At 40.9% G+C, this 26,107-nt stretch overlaps 1 protein-coding gene across 6 annotated transcripts in view; it reads left to right on the plus strand.

Annotated features, from left to right (window-relative positions):
• The window catches only part of Unc13b (unc-13 homolog B), a 174,449-nt gene that overhangs the window by 138,341 nt on the left and 10,001 nt on the right, over nucleotides 1-26,107 (plus strand). For all 6 annotated transcript variants that reach the window (XM_070009369.1, XM_070009371.1, XM_070009367.1 and 3 more), the window contains 14 exons: nucleotides 813-891; nucleotides 2,860-2,934; nucleotides 3,361-3,580; nucleotides 5,180-5,407; nucleotides 6,015-6,156; nucleotides 8,190-8,359; nucleotides 8,783-8,898; nucleotides 9,521-9,684; nucleotides 10,557-10,707; nucleotides 12,378-12,446; nucleotides 13,850-13,939; nucleotides 14,287-14,415; nucleotides 19,499-19,626; nucleotides 20,239-20,324. In XM_070009369.1, the coding sequence (XP_069865470.1) occupies nucleotides 813-891; nucleotides 2,860-2,934; nucleotides 3,361-3,580; nucleotides 5,180-5,407; nucleotides 6,015-6,156; nucleotides 8,190-8,359; nucleotides 8,783-8,898; nucleotides 9,521-9,684; nucleotides 10,557-10,707; nucleotides 12,378-12,446; nucleotides 13,850-13,939; nucleotides 14,287-14,415; nucleotides 19,499-19,626; nucleotides 20,239-20,324 (1,847 nt within the window). The remainder of the gene's footprint in view (nucleotides 1-812; nucleotides 892-2,859; nucleotides 2,935-3,360; nucleotides 3,581-5,179; nucleotides 5,408-6,014; nucleotides 6,157-8,189; nucleotides 8,360-8,782; nucleotides 8,899-9,520; nucleotides 9,685-10,556; nucleotides 10,708-12,377; nucleotides 12,447-13,849; nucleotides 13,940-14,286; nucleotides 14,416-19,498; nucleotides 19,627-20,238; nucleotides 20,325-26,107) is intronic.

A 26,107-nucleotide genomic window follows, 5' to 3' on the forward strand; every position in this document is an offset into this window, starting at 1 on the left:
TCTAAATGCACCCTTCACGTTGTATTTTTTGTCTCCTATCCCACCTCTCTGTCTCCTCTTGATTATGAAGACTTCTCTGTCTATGGAAACCCTTTTCTTCAAAAGGCTTGGATAGGCAAAACTGGTGACCTTTTCACTTTTGGATTGAGAAGGTCTCTTTTTTGGGGGTTATGGGGGGGAGCTGGTCATGGGGCCTGAACTCTGGGCCTGGGCGCTGTCCCTCAGCTCTTCAGCTCAAGGCTAGCACTCTACCACTTGAGCCACAAAGCCACTTCTGGCTTTTTTCTTTTTGCTTATGTGGTGCTGAGGAATCAAACCCAGGGCCTCATGCATGCAAGGCAAGCGTTCTACCACTGAGCCACCTTCCCAGCCCGAGAAGGTCTCTTTTTACTTATCATACTTTACTAATCTTGCTCACCTAGACAGTAGGCTTTTCCTATAGAGCCACTCCTGTGGGCTTTGTTCTAGCATAGGCCATGCAGGATGTCTCTTTGAAGTAGTGTTTTTGGTCTATGTGTGGGCAGGAACTCTCTTGACCACTATTCTTACCTTACCTTCAGGAACACAAGCATCTTCAAATAAGTAGATATAGCTTCATTCTCTTGGATAAATGATTTTAGTCCTTAGCTAGAAGCATGTGAGCAGATTCCATTGCTCATCACATGGTTATATCTTTTCTATTTATTGTCTTCCTTAACCCTTTCCAAAGGCACATGGTAGAAGCCACCTTGTACTCATCTTCCTCTGGGGAGAAGGAGAGTGAGGAGAGTGGACCTCTGAATCTGACATATTTTCTTTTCTTCTCTCCTTAGGCCAGCTGGAGGGCTCTATGGCATTGACAGTATGCCAGATCTACGCAGAAAAAAGCCACTGCCTCTTGTCAGTGATCTGGTGAGTGAAGACTTTGCACAAGTATAGGAAGTAGCCTTGTGGTATCCCCCATTGGGCCTTGGAAAACTGTTAAGATTGGAACGGGTCCATTTAGTGGCTCATAATGGGCTTATAATCATTCTAAGTCTCTTACTAGGACTTTATGATGGCTTCAATAGCACCTTGTTCTACCTCACTCCTAGCCAGACCTCTGCACTCTTCAGTAGATCAAACTTTTACCTAGAACATTTGTGGTTTTGGCCCGTAAAGCTGGGCTCTACAGTCTTCCCATAGGCATCTAACTCCTATAAGTGCCCTATAGCCTTCATTGATGGCCTGGACTGTGAATTGCCTGTAACCCTTAATCTAGATTGTTGAGCTCAAAGTGTAATGAGCAGGACTAAAACTTGACGCTTCCCTAGAGGTCAAATAAAAACCTTTTCCTAAGACATAATTCATACTATCTCTGGTAACCCAATGACTGGCATCAAGAAGCAATGTAAACATTTGTAGAATAGAATTGCAACAGGCTTAGGCATGAAAGCTAATCACAAGACCTTGAGGATAACCACCAGCCCCTTTCTAGGTCTGTAGCCTGTGGTTGTGGGGGGGTAGAATGGAGTCCAGACCTCCCAGGAGTCTCAGAGTTCAAGTTTAGATGTAATTTGTAGGAGTTTACTGAATCCTTGTCTTAGGACTATTTTCTGCTGTTTCTTTCAGTTTTTTCCATTCTATTCTGCCTATCTACTCCTTTTCTCCATCCTCCATTCTCTTTTCTCTTTTTCCTCCCACTCATGTTTTGCCTCTTAGCTGGCTGAAAGTGTCACCTCACATTTTCACTTTGTTATTTCCTTCTTTATTTCCCGTTTTCTCTTTTCCCTCCTTTTCAGTGTGATTTTCATTGTTTTTTCCTTTCTTGCCCATGGCAAGTATTTAGTTCACGTCTTATTTCCCCTTCTCTGTCCTCTCCACTTGCCTGTCTTTCATTTTGTAGCATAACTGTCCTTAGAATAGGAACTCTAGGCCCTAGCCAATTGGTTGAATTTAAGAGAGATTTTAGTGGTTAGAGGCAAAGGGGATTGGAACATGTTCTCTACGTTGGACTATAGGGAAGATACTCAGCTGCCTCTGAAAGTTTTCATGCTCTTGAGGGGCTTTAACATCATGTTGTTCCTTTCTCTGCTCTCCTCTGCACAGGCCATGGTGAGTGTTTCCAGAGCCCCTTCTCATCCTTTTAAGAGCCCACATCCCAAACTATTTGTGCCCCACCCAGCTGGTCCTCCTGTTTAAGCTGATAGTATGACTTTAGTCTCCCCAGTGTTTGCTGACTTAAGGAAATCATTATCTTTCCTGGGGGTATCTCTAAAGCTTGGGCTTGCAAGATACCTGGGATCCTGTACACAAGAGCCTAGCTAGCAGGGCAACCCATCCCCGCTTTCCTTCCCTGCTTAATTTGACTGAGGTTACTTTGCCTTTTTGTTTTCCAAGTGTACTGCTTGTTTGAACTGATGGGCTCTACAGCCCACCACTGATTATGTATTGGGAGGTTCCAGTAGATAGCCATTACCATGGAATCTCATTCCTGATGATGGTTCTTTAATGTCACTGAAAGAGTTGTTTCTCTCTTATTCTTATAACTTGTTTTCTACTGGAATTCTAAGCTTTCATTTTCTTTTTTCATCCTGTAAACAAGGAATTTCTGTGGGATAGGACACCTAAGAATAGTGAAGGAAAAGAAGTACCTCAGATGATAGATTACCCTGTAGGAAGTACTATTCTAACATTGCTAGACTCCTCCCCTGAGGATCATGGGGTTTGCATCTTAACCTGGATTACTAGTTACTTGTTGCCAAGGGAAGTCACTGTGAAGGACAGTAAAAATCCATTGTGTAAGTTATAGTCATGTGGCTTTGGTGACTAAAGCTTCCTCCTCAGCACTTTGCCAGTCCCTGGTGATGGCCAGGGCTGACAGCAAGGCCTTTCTTATAGTCACTGGTCCAGTCCCGGAAAGCAGGGATTACTTCTGCAATGGCTACACGTACCTCTCTCAAGGATGAAGAGCTGGTAAGTGACCCATGGGCTTGTATGATTCAACTGGCTTTAGAATAATCATTTCTATAGCCATACTAAATAGAATTCAAAAGTTGGTGAAATAGCATAAGATCTCAATTTTCTGCATTGTAACCAATATCCAGACTAGAGTCTCATATTGCAGCTTTTTATGGTGGGTCTAATACTCTATTTTGTTAGAAAGGGTGAATGCTGGGAGAAGACTCAAGCCTAGCTTTAAGTCAAATGTGTGTTATCTGATCAAAAGCAAACTTTATTAGAGACTTTGGTCTGTCAGACAGGACAGTGGGTTGGGCCAAGTTAAAATGTCTTTTCTGCAGGAGGGAAAAGAGGGTCCTGACTGTCCTACAGGATCTCAGTTTTGATAACTCCCCCAGAATCATAAAACCACTGGTGAATAATGGGGTATGTGTCTTTCAGAAATCCCATGTATATAAGAAAACCCTGCAGGCCTTAATCTACCCCATCTCCTGTACTACACCTCACAACTTTGAGGTCTGGACAGCTACTACTCCCACCTACTGCTATGAATGTGAAGGTATGCTCTGGGGCATTGCCCGGCAGGGCATGCGCTGCAGTGAGTGTGGCGTCAAGTGCCATGAGAAGTGCCAGGACCTGCTCAATGCTGACTGCCTGCAGCGTGAGTATTCCTGTGAGAGGAAGGGTGAGGAGTGGGGATATCAGGACCTCTCCACAACAGTCTTCAGCAAAAAGTTGAAGACTCACCTACCTGTTTCTAAAGTTCTTTCCTTTCCAGGGAAGGTAGTCTGCTAAATAAATATGGGTTGCCTTTCCAAATAGCAGGTCTTATGATACCCACTTAAGCACTTTTAGAATTTGCTGCAGCTTTCTCGTGAAGCAAGAATTTCTTCTAGGGTTTAGTTGATTCCAGAAGGTTAATTTATATAGTGCATACCCCACAGTGACCTTACTGCCCAAGTGACTAGAGGAGTGTTTAATCAGGGACTGAAACTAATAACAAATAAAGAAAGTAAGCTCTATGATGTTCTAGGCCTAGGCCTCACAGAAGACCCTTGTGAGGTTTTAGGCCTTAGTACCTCAACAAGACAGCATTTATTCCTTGTTTGTAAATAGAACTTTTAAATGACGTGCCAGGAATAGAAGTTTCAAACAGATGGAACAGAGGTCTAGGGAGAGTGTGTCAAACTCCCAAGGCCTGAATATGGGAGTTACATATATGATTTGTACTGCCCTGGCAGAATGAGGAATATAGAAGCAGATGAAACAAGTTCTGATCAGGAGGTTGGTAGTGCTCCAAGTTTCTTTCTCCTTACATCCTCCTCCTCCTCAGCTTTCACTCATTGTGGCCCAACCCCAGGAAGAGCAGGGAAGAGCCATGTGGGAAAGTACTCTTCTATGTCATCAAACCAAGCCATAGTAACAAAGGCTTTAAGGATTATGGTGTGAGAAGGGAAGAAGAAGGAGGAAGAGAAGAAGGAGAGGGAGGAGGAAGAAGAGGAAGAGGGGGAGGAGAAGAAGGAGAAGAAGAATGAGAGGAGGAGGAGGAACAAAAGGAGGAGGAAGGAAAGGAGGAAAAGAAGGAGGAGAAGGAGAAAGAGGAGGAGGAAGAAATAGTGACAATTTAATGCTATATTCTAGACCCTGGGCATATACTTCATATATACTATCTGAACTAATGTTTATTATAACCCTGAGAGACAAGCATCATTATTTGTACTTAGAGAAAATGGTTCTCCAAGCTAGGAGTAATGAAGACAGGGTTTGAACTCAAGATTGATATCAAAAGCCATACATTTCTTATTATACCACACTATTTGATATAATTAAAGATACTAGAGTTATAGGGCAGAACCCAACTGTGTGCCATAATGAATTCTGGGATTTTCATTATGCTTGGCAGTTTTATGAGATTGTTGGTATTGTCTTGCCCATTCACTACTCCTCCCTCATATCTGAGATACCCATTGGTGATATTTTGACCTTAGATTGGATAACTGATGATAAGTTTCAACATGTGTCTAAATAGAATAGAATAATGAACCCTCATTACCATTATCAAGATTTTGCTACTCTTTGAGTTGCATTTTGAACTCCACTGGCCAGAGAGCAGACTTCACTTTTTCCATTTCTCAGAATGATCCCTGTCTTTCTAAGCTTCTTCCATTGCTCTTGTCATTTCCTAGGGCCTTTTCCTTAGCTCAGTTTTGGTCTGAGAGGTAACCTGTTGTTTAATGCTACTCTCTGGGTCTTTCTTCAGGCGCTGCAGAAAAGAGTTCTAAACATGGAGCTGAGGATCGGACCCAGAACATTATCATGGCCATGAAGGACCGCATGAAGATTCGAGAGCGGAATAAGCCAGAGATCTTTGAAGTTATCCGGGATGTCTTCACAGTGAGCAAAGTTGCCCATGTTCAGCAGATGAAAACGGTGAAGCAAAGTGTACTAGATGGGACCTCCAAATGGTCAGCCAAAATTACCATCACGGGTAAGCAGGCAAAAATCTGAAGGGACAGTGCTATGTTTTCCCTGGGAAAGAAGCATCTGGGTATGAAGAAGTAAGGGACCTGGGAGAAAGAAGATAGAACTAAGTGGAAGTGGGAAGGCCCAAATGTTCATGATTCCTCCTCACTTAGATTCTGGTGCTGGAGAGAAGCAAAACTGGCACTTTCAAACAGTATTAATTATAGCAAGTTTATATAAAGACTTGCTAATAGCCTGACACTATAGACTTGACTAACAGTTTGATATTATAAGAACTGAGGTTTGGGAAAAGTGTTAGGCAGATTATGAAATAGTTAACCAGTATTTTACTCACTGGATGAGTGGGACTAAACTATGTGTGTATCCAGTAAGGGATAAGTGGTCAGTTAGAGCTCAGGTAAGGAGATGGGATTCTTGGGCTGAACATTGAAGAAGTAGATGGTGGCCTAAGACTAAGGGTAGGTATAGAGTAGTAAGATTATGTTTGTTGTGCAGAGAACATTGGAAGACTATGAATATTACCATAGTGTAGCCTGGGACTAGTGCTATTGCAGATTTTTGACTCAGTTGGATGTGTACTCTGAAACCTCCTATTTATGCTTGGGTTGCAGTGGTGTGTGCCCAGGGCCTACAAGCCAAGGACAAAACAGGATCCAGTGACCCTTATGTGACTGTGCAAGTTGGCAAAACCAAGAAACGTACCAAGACCATTTTTGGAAACTTGAATCCTGTTTGGGAGGAGAAGTTCCATTTGTAAGTCATAGAGGGTTTTATCTTACCTGAGACAGTGTGTATTTTGGAAGCTGTATTACATCCTGCTTTTCTGGCTTAACCCAGAAAATATTGGAAAAAGGCAGTGGAGAAATCTCATTTTTTAAATGCTTACTTGGGCAACAATCATACTGTCTCTGGGCATTTACCAAAGCCCTTTCTTAACTAGGCTTATTAAGGGGACATAGGATCACCACATTATTGTTTTTTAACCAGCATTAAGAAGGTTTTTCTACACTCAGTGACAAGACCAAGAACTGACCACCCTGTTTTACCTCCCTGGCCTTCCACCCTGCCTAGGAAGGGTTGAGCTGTTCTGAGGAGTGAGAAAACAAAGTCCTTATCTTACTATTGGATAATTCTGGCTTGAAGATGGAAATCTGGGATCTAGAGACACTTCCATTCTCCAGAAGTTTTTCTTCCTGTAGAACCCAAACTTTTACTTCCACCCCCTTACTTTCTTAGAGCTATGGTAGAAAGATGGTTGTTGAAAAGTAGATAAAAGCTTGAATACTATCCGAAGAATCCAGGTGCCTCGAATCAAGATTTTGGGTCTGAATCAGCTGATCAGACTGGTTTACCTATCTTCTGTTGGCTCCTGGAAGAACCCATGTAGAAGGGAATGGACATAAAATTAATCTCTAGTCCAGAGCAACAATTACCACTGGAAGCACCTGTTTATTTTAAGAATATGAATGTTTTCCTATGAATATGAATTGGTCTTCTATGACCAATTTTAAATGAACTGGTATGTGGCCATTTTTGTGTACTTGTAGCGAATAATTTACTATATTACTATTATGTATATAATAATTTTTTTTCTCAAACTGAATAATTCAATTTCTGTTTTCAAGAAACTAATTTGTGATTTGTCTATTATTTTCAGTAGAACAATAGTTACACTATAATATTTCAATAGAATAAGGAAAGATAAGGACATAGAGAAGGGACTGGGAAGATGGCTCAGTGGTAGAGTGCTTGCCTTGCATGCATAGGTCCTGGGTTCAATTCCACCACATAAGCAGAAAAAGCTGGAAGTGGTGCTGTCGCTCAAGTGGTAGAGTGCTAGCCTTGAGCTGAAGAGCTAACAAACAGCATCCAGGCCCAGAATTCAGGCCCCACGACTGACAAAAAAAAAAAAGAACATAGGGAAATGAGCAGTTAATATAACGGAGTTATTGAGTTCAACTTTTGAGTGAGGAAGCAGGATCCAGAAAATAACTGTAGGGAGGTTAGCATGCAGGAGACCTGACAATTCCTTTCTCCAAAGCAAATACCAGAGAGGAAATGGCCATTCAAGCAAATAGTTGGCTGGGCACCAGTAGTTCACGCCTGTAATCCTAGCTACGCAGGAGGCTGAGATCTGAGGATCATAGTTCAAAACCAGCCCAGGCAGGAAAGTCCATGAGACTCTTATCTCCAATTAACCACCAGAAAACCAGAAGTGGCACTGTGGCTCAAGTAGTAGAATGCTTTACCTTGAGCTGAAGAGCTCAGGGATAGCATCCAGACCAAGTTCAAGCCCCACAACCGACCAAAAAAGAAAAAGGAAAAAAAAGAGAGAAAGAAAAAAAGGATATAGTGAAGTGTAATAGAAATTGACCAACACAGTTAGATGGAGAAATTAGAAAGCTAAGCAGATATGACCAGTTGGACATACTAGGAATATCTTGAGTCTTTTCTGACTTTATATTGCGGATTCTGAAAAGGAAGCTAGCAATTGCTGCCTGGAGCTCTGTGGAGCTCTGTGTATCAGCTTGTAGTATTACTGGTATAGCTAGCTGCATAGGAAAGCCAGAACTGACCCTAATTATTTATTCCTCTCCTCACCCCTAAAGAATGGAGAGGCATTTGCTGGAATAGCCTAACTCATTTGGAATTTTAACACCACTGTCCACTGAATCCTCCTCCTTTTTCAAGTATAGTTGATGAAGCTTTTTGTGAGGAAATTGGAAGTAATTAGAGTGAATTATGCTGGATCTGTCCCTAACAAAGTCTGCCTAATTCTCTCACAGTGAATGTCACAATTCTTCCGACCGCATTAAGGTACGTGTGTGGGATGAAGATGATGATATCAAGTCCAAAGTAAAACAGCGGCTAAAGCGAGAGTCTGATGATTTTCTCGGCCAAACTATCATTGAGGTTCGGACACTGAGTGGCGAGATGGATGTCTGGTACAATCTGGGTGAGAAAACTGAACCAGGAAAAGTTGTTTATGAGGGAGACTATGAAGAGGGACTGGGAAAATTTCTATTTACCAAAAATGCCAATCAGTAAAGCATATTTCTATACATAGCCTATCTTACCTTTAGATAGCTGGCCATGAGTAGGGACGAGTGGTGGTGGCTATAACTCATTCAGGCTTGCACATTCTCCAGCTATAGAAGGCCCTTCAGTCTTCATCTTTATCACGACTGCCTTTAGCACTCCTGTTCCCCCACTCAGACAGTACAGGAGTATTTATGGAGTATGTGGTCATTTGGGTGGGTGCCATTCTTTCCTTGAATGCCATTCTTTCCAGGATGGACTGTCTGTACAGAGTGACTGTCTACAGATGTACCATATATAGTTGCATTGGTGTCAATCTCCAGTCTTCTTTTGTTCCTAGAGAAAAGGACAGACAAGTCAGCTGTCTCAGGGGCTATCCGACTACAAATCAGTGTGGAGATCAAAGGAGAGGAGAAGGTAGCCCCATACCATGTGCAGTATACATGTCTCCATGAGGTGAGCAAGCCGTTTGCAGGTGGGTGTAGGCAAGGAGGGTAGTGAGGAAGAAAGCGGAAAAGGACACTTGACCATAAGCAGGGTTGCTTGTGAGGTGACTGGAGATCTGGAACCTCTTTTTGTTTTATCCTTGGCTCATTGTGCTACATTGGACAGCCGGAGAGACTGAGCTCAAACTCTTCACTTTCATTAGTGTGAGAACAGCCTACTAGGGCAATAGGAGGAACTGAGCGGTGATTTTAAAGACAATGTTTCTACAGAATCTTACATTCTCCTGAACTTTACCTTCAGTTTCTCACTGTCTTCCTCCTATCTCCTTCCTTCCCTATCTATCTTCTTTTCCTCCCCTTCCCTCCTCTCCCTGTGGTATTGGGGATTGAACCCAGAGCCTTGTGTTTACTAGACAAATACTCTACCACTTGAATGATTCCTCCAACCCTTTATTTTTTAATTTTGTTTTGAGACAGGGTCTCACTAACTTTGCCTAGGCTAGTCTCAAATTCACAACCCTTGCTGAGCCTACCAAATAGCTGGGATTATACGCATGCTTTACCATTCCTGGCTGTTTTTCTTTCTTCTTCTTTTTTTAATGCTTTCCTTTTCTTTGCTCTATATTCTGCAGAACCTTTTCCATTTCCTCACAGACATTCAAGGCAGTGGAGTAGTCCGGATCCCTGAGGCTCGAGGAGATGATGCATGGAAGGTTTACTTTGATGAGACAGCCCAAGAAATTGTGGATGAGTTTGCCATGCGCTATGGCATCGAGTCCATATACCAGGCCATGACGTAAGGCTCCCCTAGGGATCTGGGAAGTGACTACTAATTCTTGGGAAGACTAATGAAGTGGGGCACATATTATGGCAGACAAGTGCTTAGTCAGGTAGTGTTTATTGATTCCTTTTTTTCTTCTGAACTGAGTGTGTGGATCTATGCTCTTTCTAAGATAAAGACAGTGTTTATAGAAAGTGAATGTTTGTCAGTAACTTAGGGAGGAAGTATTTATTTTATCTGTTTAAGGTCAAGAGTAGGAAAGGAATAGGGCATAAAAGAGTATGCAAAGATGCACATGCCCAGATCAGACAGGACATGCATGTGCTCATATAAATGAGTACACTCATGTACATGTGTGCATGACTGACAGGCTGACTTAGACTGGCCTGAGAGTCAGATGGCAGATGAGCTGTAGGGAAAAATACCTTCTCTGGAGTTGCCAAGACTCACATAACAAACTCCTGACTTCTGGGAGATATGGCTGTTGGTGAGGTTGTGCCTGGATCTGTAATACAGGAAGCATCCCTGTGTAACTATTGGATAGCTATTGCTTTGACTGTGCTTCATTGATCTCTGTTTGTTTTTTTCTGTAAGCCTGCAAAGTATTTTTTTTTTTTTTTTGGTCTGTTGTGGGGCTTGAACTCTGGGCTTGGGTGCTGTCCCTGCACTCTTCAGCTCAAGGCAAGCACTCTACCGCTTGAGCCACAGCACCACTTCCAGTTTTCTAGTGGTTTTATTGGAGATAAGAGTCTCACAGACTTTCCTGCCTGGGCTGGCTTTGAACCGTGATCCTCCGATCTCAGCCTCCTGAGTAGATAGGATTACAGGCGTGAGCCACTGGCGCCCGGGTACAAAGTCTTTAAGAATGAAGATACTGTATTTTTCAGGCACTTTGCATGTTTGTCATCAAAATATATGTGTCCTGGTGTGCCAGCCGTGATGAGTACTTTATTGGCCAACATCAATGCCTACTATGCCCACACAACTGCCTCCACCAATGTCTCTGCATCTGATCGTTTTGCAGCCTCAAACTTTGGGGTGAGTGTGATGAAACACATATGTACATATTAGTTATCAGTTAAAAAGTTTGCTATGTTCTGGATGGCTCTTTAGACTTGACTGTTACAAACTTAACAGATTAACTTTCTTTCTTCATCGATATGTAGCCTACTAATAGATTCTTCTCAGACACTGGTAAATAGTAGCACCACGGCTTTAAGGGTTGCTGCTTGGGCAGACCCTCTTTGGGCCAACAATTTGGTTGAGTAAAAATGTCCTTCAGTCTTACAGGTCCAATTACAGATCTTAATATTATTCAGCCTCTCTATTCCACTTAGGCTCATATGAGATTGATGTCTAAGCCAAGATGCCAGTGTATCCTGAACCTTTTCCAATGTCTGGACTATTTTTCTTTTCCAGGGTGTATACTTCCTGGTGTTAAGGTAGCTGAGAGGTTGAGACATTATGCAGAATTCTATATAAAATGAATGAAACATTTCTGACACACCATAAAAATTATTTATTTTTGTAGGTTTAAAATTACTGATATCTGCCCAATCTACTATGCCTCTGGGGCCTGCTTTTGTTGTTGATGATGAAATCTTTACATAGATGAATTAACATAATTGATTAAGTCAGTAGAATATTGGTTCCATTTTGTCTTATCCCGTTATGCATTGATTTAGTCAGTACCTAATGATATAATTACTATATAAGTTCTTTTTTTCTTTTTTTTTGGTCGGTCATGGGACTTGAACTCTGGGCCTGAGTGCTGTTCCTCAGCTCTTCAGCTCAAGGCTAGCGCTCTACCTCTTGAACTACAGTGCCACTTCCTAGTATATAAGTTCTAAGACTACATAGCAATCTTAAAGGCACAACTTGCAGGTCCAGAGCTCCACATTTAATATCTACACTAAGGAAAGTTATGTGCATCTTGGTTTAAACTTGCAGGGGTAGGGAATGTCTGACCCTCAGGCTATATAAAGTTCTTGATGGGACAGACACATGCTTCTTGTTTGCTTCTTGTTGGCTACTCATGGCCATATTCCTGTATTGGTAATTTTCATGGCCCACAAATGATGTTATAAATGTACAAATAGCCCTGACTATTTTTTTCTAATATTTTGATATATAAGTAGAAAAAGGGCTCCCTACTCCTGGTTTAAAGAGAGATCTTTCATGTCTGTCTGACCAATACAAGGAAGTATACACCCTGGAAAAGGAAAATAGTCCACACACTGGAAAATGCATTGTTATTTTTCCCTCTCATCATCACTGCTAGATGTCTATAATGATGATAAATCAAGGATAAGCCCAAGGATAAGTAGCACAGACTCAGAAGCAAGTTTGAAAATGTGTTTGGATTCCCTTTTATCTGATTAAATTGAGTTATAGTCACAAAGGGATGGAGATGCATATATAGAAGAGATGGAGAAGTGTGTATAGAAAGAGATATTTCCCTTCCTAGGGAGTTGACTTTCCCCTTGTCAGTGTGAAAAGATTTCCAAGTTTGAGACAGAGCTGCTAAGAAATGGGACCTATCTTATTTCCTTGTTCTTGCAATGGACAAGAATTGTATAGGATATATTGCCAGCCACATGTCTTCTCTGTATCTTTTATACTTACAAAGAAGTAGTTCAGTTTCTGCTGTAGTCTAGAGGGCTCAGAAACTTGTCATCTTTCTCTTCCCTATTGTTTCTAATCCTCAGAAAGAGAGATTTGTTAAACTGCTGGACCAGCTCCACAACTCACTGCGGATTGACCTCTCTACATACAGAGTAAGTGAAGATATGGCTGTGGAATGGGATACTATATCAAGCTCAGTCTAGGGAGGCATAGGCCCATCCTTGCTATAATATCAAAGACAAAGAAAATTGACCTGTCATCACATCTACCTGACTGACTACTGCCACTGTCACCTGTGATTTTCCTAGCTTCAAGGAATATAAACATATAAGTGGCAGATGTGACTGTTTTTAATAGAAATTTGGCTTTCCAAAACCATTTGTTACTCTGCCAAACTCTCTAATGGCATTTTCCCTTGGGAGATTACTGAAGATAATCTCTTCTAAAAGTGTCATTTTAAAAATTAGATACTTAGGAAAGATAAATATAAAAATTTTAAAAATTAAATAGTTACATTTCTATTTTGTATACTATTCTCATTTTCTAAAGAAGTATGAGGGCTGGGAAGGTGGCTCAGTGGTAGAGTGCTTGCCTTGCATGCATGAGGCCCTGGGTTCGATTCCTCAGTACCACATAAGCAAAAAGAAAAAAGCCAGAAGTGGCGCTGTGGCTCAAGTGGTAGAGCACTAGCCTTGAGCTGAAGAGCTGAGGGACAGCGCCCAGGCCCAGAGTTCAGGCCCCATGACTGGACCCCCCCCCCAAAAAAAAGAAGTATGAGAATCTAGATAAAAGAGTATAATGCCTTTGGCAAGTAAATTGTATTAGAGGTTATGTCCTTCTCTATCATGGAGGGAAGAAATAGTAGTAGTAAGGCAGTGGGTCTCTGAGGTGAAAAGGATAAGGAAATGGTCAGTTTCTTAGCTCCTAAGTTACATCTTCATAGATTGGTATCATTGCTTACTTAAAATGTGAGATTCCAGAACAGACAATATATGCATATTAAAAATTAAGTACAAGATCAAAAGTAAAAAAAAAGTTTTCATTGTATGCTTTCCATGTCCTCCATTTATATGAATAATGCATATACATAGCTATCTGCAGGCTTAAAAACTGACCAAATGGCTCATGGCTCAATGTTTCCTTTCAGCTCTCCATGGCAGCTTCCCCCTAAAATCTATGCCTAAGGGAATAAAGTAAGGCACGTACCAAAATCCTTAGGAATGCATTCCAAAGAAGTTTTACTGAGCTCTGCTATCTATTGGCTCTAGAACCTAGAAGAGCTAGGGTATATGAAAAACATGGGTACTCTATCTTCATTTGATCTATAGTATAACTTCACTTATATTCAAGTATATACAATTAATTGTAATTTTTAAGAACTCATTTTGTGGAGAATCTTCATGGGGATGGGGGGGAGAACTGAACAAAATGATCATATTGCTTGAGAAGTAGAATTATAGTGAGGATGTCAGGGTAGCTTTTGATTTCATTGTTTTGGCAGGAAAAGTTTTCATATTGTTCTGATCCTATCTCACATTTATTTAATTTGCAACAGAATAACTTCCCTGCTGGAAGCCCTGAGAGGCTTCAGGATTTAAAATCTACAGTGGATTTGTTGACTAGCATCACCTTTTTTAGAATGAAGGTAAGGATGGGCCAGGCTGGCTAGTACTGGGCTGAAAACTTGGTCTCAGGAACACAGACAATAAGAGTCACTGAGAATAGTCTGAGGCTACGGATTCATCACCACTAAGCTCCTATTTCCATACACCTGTTCCCTAGATTACTTTCAAGAAAACTCATAAATTGTAGGCTAATGAAGATAGACTAGAAGTTCTTCCCATCCGCTATTCTAGCAGTTTCATAGCAAAGAAAGGTATAGGAACTTAAAAAGGCATGAAAGAATCTGGTGCAGGTTTAGGGAAGTACTAGTAAGATACCCTATCCATGTGAGCAGAACCCTGAGCCTGTATTTTTCATATTAATTGGCAGGTACAAGAACTGCAGAGCCCTCCAAGAGCCAGCCAGGTGGTAAAGGATTGTGTGAAGGCTTGTTTGAACTCTACATATGAGTATATCTTCAATAACTGCCATGATTTATACAGCCACCAATACCAGCTGGTAAGAAGTCTAGGAGCAGGTGGGGCCAGCTGACACTGGCTCTCTGGAACCTCAGTTTATCTTTGCTAGAGTTATGGTGGAAAAGATCTCAAGATAAAGTCCTTGATGTTCTCAAGGGTGAATGGGTTATGGACTATTGATTATCTGTTTCATATGTGAGACATTTGCGGATTAACAGCGACCCTTGGACAAAATGTAAAATACCTGGGTAGAATAGAAAGAGCAATGATAAGTTTCTGCATTGTTTGGTAGCTGAGTAGTGAAATTTCGAGTCCTTCCCAGTCCCTCTCAGGCTCAAGGTTTGTTTTGTTCTGACTTATATGGATCCCTATGAATACCATGCTGCCTAACTCTCAGATCTGTAGCTATCTCTGAGCTTCTGGCTGGGAAAGTTTAACTCTTCCTTTTAATCACTTCTCTCTATGTGCATAATCTTCTGAAATATTTTAACCAGTTGACTTTCAAGAGTGACCCTCTCTGTGAGGCTGAGCCATTTTACCTGTTTTATGCTAGGATCCTAATTTGGTATCTAGTGACTTAATAGATCACTTTTTCTAGTTCCTTCTAATAATATATACTCCTCCCTTCATTTCAAAGTCAGGATTTTTTTCTCTGTCCAATTACAGTTTAGTTCCTTTCTTTTTTTTAAATAAGTTTTTTATTGTGAGAATACTGTACAGAGGAGGGGTTAAGTTACATGAGCAAAGTAAAGAGTACATTTCTTATCAAGCATTGTTGTCTCCTCCTTTGTTTTTCCCCTACCATCCCTTTCTTAAGAATATCATTAAAGGGGCTGGGAAGGTGGCTCAGTGGTAGAGCGCTTGCCTTGCATGCCTGAGGCCCTGGGCTCGATTCCTCAGCACCACATAAGCAAAAAGAAAAAAGCCGGAAGTGGCGCTGTGGCTCAGGTGGTAGAGCACTAGCCTTGAGCTGAAGAGCTGAGGGACAGTGCCCAAGCCCAGAGTTCAGGCCCCACGACTGGACCCAAAAAAAAAACAAAAACAAAAACAAGAATATCATTAAAGCATAGCTTTCCTTTAATCCAACAAATATATGTTGAATACTCTAGGTCAGGTCTAAGGAAAGCAACAATGCCACTTCAGTAAGTCTATAATTTCATGGCAAAATAGTCTGTTAGAAGGGCCCTAAAAAGGAGATGCGACTTAGGAGATTCTAAGGAAGATAAAGTCACTATTGATCAATTAATGGGGAAAGCTACATAAAACAAGGAATATTTGAGATAGACCTGGAAAGGCAGTAGGATAAAATGATAAGAATCTATTATACCTCTATCTTTGAGTCAATACATACAATCTGTAATGCTTTCTGGAACCACCTTCATAAAGTCTTGTTTATGCTGCCTTTTCTCATTCCCAAATGTACTTTTTGTGCTCATTCCCAAACATATTTTTTGTGCTAGCCAAATATTTAACAGTTTTTCCTTTTAAGGTTATATAACTTTCCATTGATTCTGATGTCCATGAGAAATTTTCCTGGAGCCTTTATTTTGCTTGCTACATACTGAGCTTCTTTCAACCATCTATGGATTCTCTTTGGTTGGGAAAAGACACTTTCATCTTTGATTTTTCTTTTTTTTTATTTTTATTTTTTTATTTTTTTATTTTTTTTTCATCTTTGATTTTTCAACTATGCTCAGGGGTCTGTTTGAATATTTGGTCTCTGCCCAAGCAGGAGAATATAATAAGGCTTACAAACCATTCAATAACTTGCTTCAGCCTTAGTATTTTTTAAATTTTTTATTGTTATTACAAAGGTGATATACAGAGGGGTTGCATTTACATAGGTCATGTAAAGAGTACATTTTCATTTCATGTCACCCCTTCTCTTACTCCCTCCTAGTTTTTCCCTCCCCACCCCTTCCCACCCACAAGTTGATTAGCTCATTTTCAACATATTGTCTAGTGAATACTACCGCTGCATTTGTTTACCCTTTGTCCCTCTATTTCCGTACCCCCTTGCATTTCCAAAGACAGATAAATGAAGAAACAAGACAATAAGAAAAAATGAAAACAGCAACAAAGAATAAAACCTCATTTCCGTTACCTGGAGTTCCTTTGTGTTCCTCTCCTTTGACCTCACTGTGTGTGGATACCTAGAATCCTATACAGTTTATCATGTCCCAGTGTATTTTAGATCTAGCTTCTGCATATGAGAGAAAACACATGTCCTTTGTGTCTATGATCTTGGCTTAGCTTAACTTGATTTGTTGTAGGTCTATCCATTTCCCTGCAAATGAACTAATTTTGTTCTTACTTATTAGCCTTACTATTTTGATAAGCCTCTCAATCTCATTTTCTTATTGTTCCATACTTACACTGTAGTAAACCCTGGTGGTTGTTGTTTTTGGCATTTCCATCTACTGACCTTCATTCTTTGACCTAATTTATTCATTTGCCTATCCAATCTTTAACAAACTGAGCATTTGAGATGCCCAGAAGAAAGGCAACTAACCAGAATAGAGATATCAGGGGAAACTCCAAGAAGATTTTGAGGAAGAAATAGGAATAACTAAAGAAACGGTAGTAACATGGGTATGAATATCATGTAGTAAAAACAAAATGTTTGGAGACACAGAATTGTGCATGAGTATGTTAGTTTAGGATAACATAAACTTTTTTTTTTTTGTCGGTTGTGGGGCTTGAACTGTGGGCTTGGGCGTTATTCCCTGTGCTCTTCAGCTCAAGGCGAGCTTTCTACTGCTTGAGCCACAGCACCACTTCTGGTTTTGTAGTGGTTAATTGGAGATAAGAGTCTTATAGACTTTTCTGCCCGTGCTGGCTTTGAACCGTGATCCTCAGATCTCAGCCTCCTCAGTAACTAGGATTACAGGTGTGAGCCACTGGCACCCAGCCATAAACTTTTTTTTTGTTTTTTTGGTCAGTCTGGGGCTTGAACTCTGGGCTTGGGCGCTGTCCCTGCGCTCTTCAGCTCAAGGTGAGTGCTCTACCACTTAAGCCACAGTGCCACTTCCGGTTTTCTAGTGGTTTATTGGAGATAAAGAGTCTCATGGACTTTCCTGCCCAGGCTGGCTTTGAACTGCAATCCTTAGATCTCAGCCTCCTGAGTAGCTAGGATTACAGGCGTGAGCTACCAGCGCCCGGCCATAAACTTTTTTTTATAAGGGCATTTGTACCATTAGATTTGGGATTATTATCTGGGATCAAATCTTGGTTCTACTATTTACAGACACATAACTTTAGATAAACCACATAACTTTAGACAAACCACATAACTTTGCTGTCCTTAGGTGATGACTTCTAATCATACAATTATTATGAGGATCAATTGAAATAAAGTATGCAAATTATTATTAGCAGAGTACCTGGCACCACAGTCAGTGGTGATTGTGAGTTGGTGCTTGCTGCGACACAAAGTGGGTGGGCATGAGGTTGAGAGAGAGGTCATTTTCTGAAAGACCATTTTGTAGAGCTTAATTGAAGAGCATTGAAGGACACTGAAGAGCTTTATGCAGAGGAGTAGCACTTTGAGATTTTCCTTATAGAAAAATCAGTGACAATTTCCTGTAAGAGGTATTGGATTAAAATTCAAAGATCAAGGAGATCTTTGGTGGTACACACTGTAATCCTCATGTGGAAGGAAGAAGCAGGAAGATGTGAGTTCAAGGCCAGATTAGGCTACAGAGTGAAATCCTGTCTCAAAACAAAACAAAAACAAAAATAACTAAACAAAAAAGATTTAAAGACTAAAGGGATCCTTAAATGACAAGAGCTTCAGTCAGGATTGTGCCAGAAAAAGTAAAATGAAAAGATTCATTTAAGTGATATTAAGGTGGTAGAAGTCACAGAATGTAGGCATCCACACCCAAGCACTATTCCTGTACCTCTAGGCAGCTTCACCTTTGCTTTTTTTTTTTTTTTTTAATTTTTTTATTGTAAAGATACTATACAGAGGGTTACAGTTACATGAGTGGGGTAATGAGTACACTTCCTCTTGAACATTGTTACCCCCTCCATTGTTTTCCCCCTACCATCCCCTCCCTCCCTCCCTTCCCCAAGGTTCTTTTTTTTTTTTTTTGATTGTGATTAAGTGATTACTTAATTTCCGGAAATTCACAGTATTGTGGAATAATGATGCTCATTTAAAGTCACAAGTTCATTCTAACTTTCCTGGAGCAAATTGTCTATCACAGTCTGTAATATATAACGGTGCTCATATGTTGTATACCATATATGTGATCAGCAGCATGGGGATATTTGGTAGTGGTTCAACCAGATGAGTGGGAGTTCTTTGTTTCTTAAGTCCTGTTAGTTTTGTCATATCACCTAACATTTTGGATTTATCATCCACTTATCAGGGAGACCATGTTTCACCTTTGCTTTTAAACAAATAGGAGATAATGTCTAATTCAATGTCTGTGGTGACCATAGCTTATCTAGTATGGAATCTAAATGTGGAATGGTTCCTCTTTTTCTAAAATCTACCATTGTTTTCCCTTGCCTCTTCTTAAGCAGAGTCATTTCTTGTCCAGCTAGCTAAATAGCTTTCTAAGTTCAGTTCTTCTCCCAAGTGAACTTCAGGAAGTGCAGGGAAGTCCTATATTGCTGAAAGGCCAAAATGCACATAAGGTCTGTTCAGTAGCAGAATGTGAGGGAGCTTTTCAGAGCTGGAATGTATTTGAGTGCTAAGTAGGGAAAGGAATCTGAAGAACACTACTGCAAGAGAAGGGCAACCTGTGTGGGTCACATGGAATCAGACCTACATAATGAGGTTAAACAGTGCTAATTTCAGTCAGGGAATATACCCATAGCAACTGAGAGAAGAAGTAAGGAAAATGAGATTCTGTATAACTCCTAGCTGACCAACCTCATCAGATCAGTGCCCCAAGCTGGGGAGGGAAGTTCTCAAGGGATAAAGGACCTCTTAATTATCCTCCCTCTCAAAGAATAGAGGCAGTCTTGTCGAAAACAGTTTCTAGTACTGAAAGGGTCTCTGATTCAAGAGGAAGCAGCATGTATAAGAGAAGAAAAAGAGAAAGACTTAAGATCCTTTCCAATTCTCTCCTGACTTACTGTGTCTCTCTCTTATTGATCTCTGGAACAAGAATCAGGAGCTACCTCCAGAAGAACAAGGACCCAGCATTCAGAACCTAGATTTCTGGCCCAAACTCATTACACTCATTGTGTCAATCATAGAGGAAGATAAGAATTCCTATACACCTGTTCTGAACCAGTGAGTATCACTCTACTTGATCCTGTCTGTTCAGTGATTGGTCTGTCTCTCTGTCTAACAGCCTCTTTCTTTCCTATCTCTGTATGTTTGCAGTGCCACCTCTTCCAACTGTCCGTCCATCTGTCCCTCTGTCCCTTGTATCTGTCTGGGTAACTGTTTCTGGAGACAGGTGTGGAAATATAATGGAGGGCGCATGCCTGACCGAGCCTGCCTCTCGGGAGTGAGAAGCTTCTGGGACTGTGGCTACTATAGAACCCCCAGAAGATCCAGAGACTATGTGTGCATGTGTCTGTCCACTCTGAATAAAGTGGGCCTTCCTAAAGCCTAGTCCTTTGCCCTCCTTCAGCTTATTTTACCTAGACCTGTCCCAACCTTCCCCTCCTCTCACCCTCAATGCCTTGCCTTCTAGACATTCTCCCCATTGGGCCCATCATGCCTAAGTGGACCCCTATATCCTTACTTGTCACCCTGGGCCCCTTTTCTCCATTTGAGCCTAGCTCATTTCCCTAGTTTTTCCTCAATATGACTTCCAAGAACTAAGCACCTTAGAAAAAGTCGGAACAAATAAATGGCTCTTACCTTGTTCTCTAACTGTTTTCTCCCACCATCCAGGTTTCCTCAAGAGTTGAATGTGGGAAAAGTAAGTGCAGAAGTGATGTGGCATCTGTTTTCCCAAGACATGAAATATGCACTGGAAGGTAAGGGTCTGCCCAAGTACCTTGAAAACTGTCCTTTTGCTCCAGATAACTACATGTTGTGGGTAAATGGTGCAGTAAAAAACTAGAGGGATCCTTGCCATGGTAGGAGGCCTTGGATATGCAAAGTTGCACCAAAGGAAATAATGGAAATGGCTATATGAATGTAGGTTCTTCCAGCTTTAGAACAAGTACCTATTCAAGACTTTCCAAGTCAGAGATCACCTCTCCTCTGGTGAGTATTCTTAGGATGGTGGCTCAAATCTTAGAGAGTGTTCTTATAAAACTTACTTTTATAGTTCAGAGATGACTGGGTATAGTCGTTCATGCCTATAATCCTAGCTATTTGGAAAGCAGAAATTGGAAGGATAGCAGTTTGAGGTCAGCCCTGGCAAAAACTTTGCAAGAGCCCATCTCAACCAGTGAAAGCTGGGCAAAGTGACATTTGCCTGTCATTGTAGTTATGTGGGAAGGATAAATAGTAGAACTATGGTCCAATCCAACATAAAAGTAAGACTTTATTGGAAAAATAACTGGAGCAAAAAGGGAAGGGGGCATAGTTCAAGTGGTAAAGTGTGCCTTGGAAGCACAAGGAATTCAAACCTCAATATAGGGGGGAAAAGTCAGAGAAACTTAAATATAGAGATAAATATTGTAATTTCCTCATGCTAGAGATTGACTAGCCTGGCTTTCTTTGAAAGCTTGTGTGAATTAGTGTGGCAAAGCCAAATATCCCTCTCCTTACCATAGAGCAGGGCTACAGATACATTATTATTCATCTTGTTCATTCATCTTTGTTTTTTCATTTCCCACCTTGCTCCACAAACATATCACTCCCTATCTATGTCAGACCTGTACCCATCTGTGCTATTTAGCTGAATTTTGGGGATCTGTTTATATGTGTTAGTATAATTCTTCAGTCTGAGAAAGTAGATCTAGGAAGAGGAAGAACCATCTGGGGCAAGCACAAAGTAGAGTCTGTATCTTATGTGAGTATAGAGGAATAGCCTTCGGGCTTAAACTTGTGAGGTTTAGAAACAGTGATTCTTGAGATTGAAAGAGAAATGTATGCTTAAGTTTGTGATAGCCGCATGTAGATTCTGAAATTCAATCTCAGAGCTGTAGTTGAGTCCTGCTGACACTGGATTCACCTGGAACTTTAGCCCACACATTAGCCTGTCAGATCAGTGAGGAGGTTACCTGACTTCCCTTACCTTGATGAGGTAACATTCACCAAACTGGGGAGTGTGGTAGTGGTTCTTAAAGAACATGTACAGTGGGTTTGGAGAAAAGGATGAATACCCCTGAAAATTTAATCAGTTTTACAAGGGGGAAGGGTTATGTAAGGAAGAGCAGAGCAGAGCAAAGGTTTTTTTTTTTTTAGACAAATATCTCAGAAGTTAAGTTAAAAGGGGAAGTCTAGACTCAGCTCTTTACCTGGTGTTAACAAAGTCAGCTTGCTTTAATAATCTTAAATGGAATTCTAGGTAAGATATCTTTTGAAAAGAGAGTTCGCTAATGTTTAAAGCAAACACACACACACACACACACACACACACACACACACACACACACACACACACACACACACACACACACACACACACACACACACACACACACACACACACACACACACACACACACACACACACACACACACACACACACACACACACACACGAGTAAAAAACTACCTTAGAAGAATGAACAAAGCTGGGCACTGGTGGCTCACACTGTAAATCTAACTACTCAGGAGGCTATTATCTGGAGGATTGTGGTTCATCAAAGACAAACCTGGGCAGAAAAGTCCAAAAGATTTCATCTAATCAGCAAAAAGCCAAACTGGAGGTGTGGCTCAAGTGGTAGAACACTAGCTATGAGCCAATAAGTTGAATGAGTTCAAGCTCTGGTACTGGCACCAAAGAAAGGGAGAGGAAGGGGGGGAGAGAGAAAGAGGGAGGAAAGGAGAATGGGAAGGGGGAGAAAAGGGAGGAGAGAGAAGAACAAGAAACAAATGTCTAGGTCTCAAATTTCAGTTTTACCACTTAGCATTGTGACCTTGGACTGAACTACTTAATTTTTACAAGCTTCCATTTTCTTATCTGTAAAATGGAATGATGAATTATTGTGTTGAACTGATAAGAAACTGAGATCTGTAAAACACAGTAAGGATACTACCTGACAATTTATCCAGGGTATTGAATACAATCTTAATTATTAAAAGCAAGAAGAAGCCACTATAGACAAAATACCATGTAAAAAATAGAATTTTAACAAAATTTTTCCACAGTGGAAGAGAGGAGCAGCTAGAAGTAGGAGAGATAGAACTAGAGAATGCAGATAATAGATTGTTTAGCTAGGTTCAGCAGCTCATGCCTGTAATCCTAGCTACTCAGGAGGCTGAGATCTGATGATTGTGATTTAAAGCCAGTCCAGGCATGAAAGTCCATGAGACTCTCATCTCCAGAAATAGAGCTGAGGCTCAAGTGGTAGAGCACTAGTCTTGAGTAAAAGGCACTGGGGGCTCATGCCTGTAATCCTAACTACTCAGGAGGTTGAGATCTTAGTATCATAGTTCAAAGACAGCCTAGGCAGGAAAGTGTGTGAGACTCTTATTTCATCCACCAGAAAACCGGAAATGAAGCTGTGGCTCAGAGTGGTAGAACACTAGCTTTAAGCAAAAAAGCACAGGGACACTGCCCAGGCCCTTAGTTCAAGCCCCATGACCAAAACAAACAAACAAAAACCAGTTTGTTTTATATTAGGGATTGAAGAAGGAAGAATGAGCTATGATAGCTACTGTAAAGTTGTAGCAAAACCTAGTTAGTCTGAAAATATGAAGAGCAAGTTGAGGGGAGGAGCTTGGGGTCCTGAATGATATAACAATATTAACTTGATTGTGAAAAGAAAAGTTGAAACTGTTATCCTGGCCTGGCACAGAAACTCATACCTATAATCCCAACTGCTCAGATCTGGAGAACTACAGTTTGAGACCAGCCAGGGCAAAAAGTTGTCAAGACCCCTCACAACAAATAAGCTGGGCATGTTGGTGTGAGCTTGTTATCCCAGCTATGCTGTAGGCAATAAACAAGAAGATTGGAGTCCAGGCTAGCCCAAGAAAAAATGTGAGACCATATTTTAAAAATAACTTTGAAAGGGCTATAGACTTGACTCAAGTAGTAGAATGCCTGCCTGGCAAGTCCAAGGCTCTGAGTTCAAACCCCAGTGTCACAAAAAATAATAAAAAGCAAACATTGTTCTTAGCCAGGCATTGTGGTACAAGTCTATAAACCTAGCACTTGGGAGGCTGAGGCAGGATGATCAAGAGCTCAAGGCCAGAATGGGCTATGTAGCAAGACCATGCCTCAAAAATGAAAGAAAGCCATTTAAAAACTAAAGAAAATGCTGTTCTTCACCTAGTATTTCCTATATCAACTTTATTGGGCTATAACATATAAAATAAAATACATGAAACTACTCTCCCAACTAAAATATGAAACAGGAAGTTCCCCAGTGCTCCTTTGCAGTCAATCACTGTTTCTTGAGTATTTTCTTTATGCTAAGTATTGTACTAGTTGTTGGCTCCCCACTAAGATGAATAAAGTATAGCCCCAACCCTTGAAAAGTTCAGACAAATCTAGAAACTACAATTTTTAAATGCCATAAAAAATAAACATTAGTTGCTAAGAAAATACAAGAACTCTCAGGCCCAGAGTGAGAAGGGAGGATAGTAATGACAGCAAAAGGAGACAGAACATTTCATGCAGACTGTGCAGTATGTCTTTTGTTTAGAGAAATGAAAACAGCAGTTTAGTGTGACCAGCACTTCAGAGAGCAGGAAAAATGGTCAGTAAGAGATGTGGGTGGTGAGTTATGACAGAGCCAGATCATGAAGGAGGTCTAAGCCAGGTTTAGGCTTCTGGACTTCACTGTGAAGCAACTGAAAGCCAATTACACATTAAGGGATGGATTGACATGATCTGATTCATCATAAACAAAGGTCACTTACTATGGGTGCACTGTGGAGAATGTATTGAAGGGAGAATAATCAGAGTAGAGACTTTTGTAATAATCTAGGTTAGAGATGTGGTAAGGAAACCTAGGCAGTAAATAGTATAGCTAGAAGGAATTGGATAGATTCCAGAAGATTTGGGGGGATAAAATCAGTAGCAGTTGGACATAAGTGGATATAGAGGAAGAAAGAAAATCTTATGATAAATCTCAGCACTGAACAAGAAGATAAGACTAGTCAGCACACCCTGTTCAACATTACCAGTGATGTTAAGATGGTGAGTGATGGAGATTCAAGTTAAACTTAGGCAACAGTGAAGTAAGTGTTCCATCTAAACCTCTAATATCAGAACCCTAGAGAGATTAAGAAGATTTCAAACTAGATAGTTGAAATCAGGAGGTTAAAAGAACTCTCCAATGATGAAAGATGCAGGAAGAAAAGCAGAAGTCAAGAGCAAGAGGTTATGGAAACATGATTGCCCCTTCTGATAGATCAACTCACTACCACCACCAACAATAACGTATAACCTTGGGACTAGTTAGAATAAAGCATAACCGGTCTCTCAGCATTCATTGGTGTTTAAACCACAGATGTTAATGTTTAGTGTGGAAATTTGGGCCTGAGGTCTGAGGACAGATAATGGATTGACAGAGAATTATATGTTACTTGGAAGAAAAGAGGAACTCTGAAGTCATGTTCCTACTTCTAGGGGATTGCTGAACAGGAAAGAGGATGGATGGTGCTCTTGGTGGTGGTGCTTTGTTTCTAGGACTGCAGGGGAAGGGGTGGAGAAGAGGGTCTCTCTAACATCCCTGATTTTCCACCCGTTGTTGCTCATTGGTGTCTCTGCTCTGTCACAAGCAACCACTATCATTCGTATTCGAAAAGTCCTCTTTCCTGGTGGTAAGAACTTTTAGTTGTTGTCCTTTGCCTTTAGTCTTATACCTTTTCCTGCTTACTGCTTCATAGAAGATACAGCAAGTGCAACTTAGGGCTGGGTCCTAGAGAACCAGGTGATGAAAGCCCTGGGATCCAAAGCCTTTTGAGGCTGAACTCCACATTTCCCTTTCCTCCCTGAGTGTATTGCTGCACTGACTCGGAAGGGTCAGTGGCCCAGACTGTTTTACTTTGATTCAGAGAAGCATCATCCATGGCATCTCAGAGTTGAACAATAGGTTCCCCAAGGAAACTGGCTTCTCCTCCTCTGCTGCTTAGTATTCTCCCTATTAGTTTGCCATTACTATTATGGTATAGCAACACACAATGAACTTGTATATAGAGGGAAAGGACTGGATGGACTCCATAGGTATGGCAAGTACTCTAGACTCTGAGCTGGTACTGAGTGATGTTAGACCTATTTTTTCTAGAAAGCCCTCAAGAATCAGCAAAATGACCTATTACATCCACAATAACAGTCCAGTTTTCTGGAGCATGATGGTCCTTTTGTTAGGTAGTGTTTCTATAGCTTCCAAACTGACTATTCTTGTTTTCATACTTTCCTGAGAGCTTATTTTCCATGTCTCAGGTATGCTCTGGAGCCCTTCAATTTCTTTCAGAATTGTGTTATACATAACTTCTCAGAGCTTTTTTATTTGGTTTCCCCTGTCTCTGTGTAACTGTCATTGATCCATTCATTCTGTATTTGCCTTCATGTCTTAGCATTTAAGCCCATCTCATGGAATGGCTCAGCTACTAAGATTTTTTTTAACCAGAAAACCCTCCCAGTCTTTGGCAGTGCTTCTGCTAATTAGTATTAGTATTCCCAGCCCTT

This window comes from Dipodomys merriami, unplaced genomic scaffold, assembly GCF_024711535.1.
Source record: "Dipodomys merriami isolate MVZ:Mamm:240054 unplaced genomic scaffold, mDipMer1.0.p SCAF_11, whole genome shotgun sequence".
NCBI classification, from domain to species: Eukaryota; Metazoa; Chordata; class Mammalia; order Rodentia; family Heteromyidae; genus Dipodomys; species Dipodomys merriami.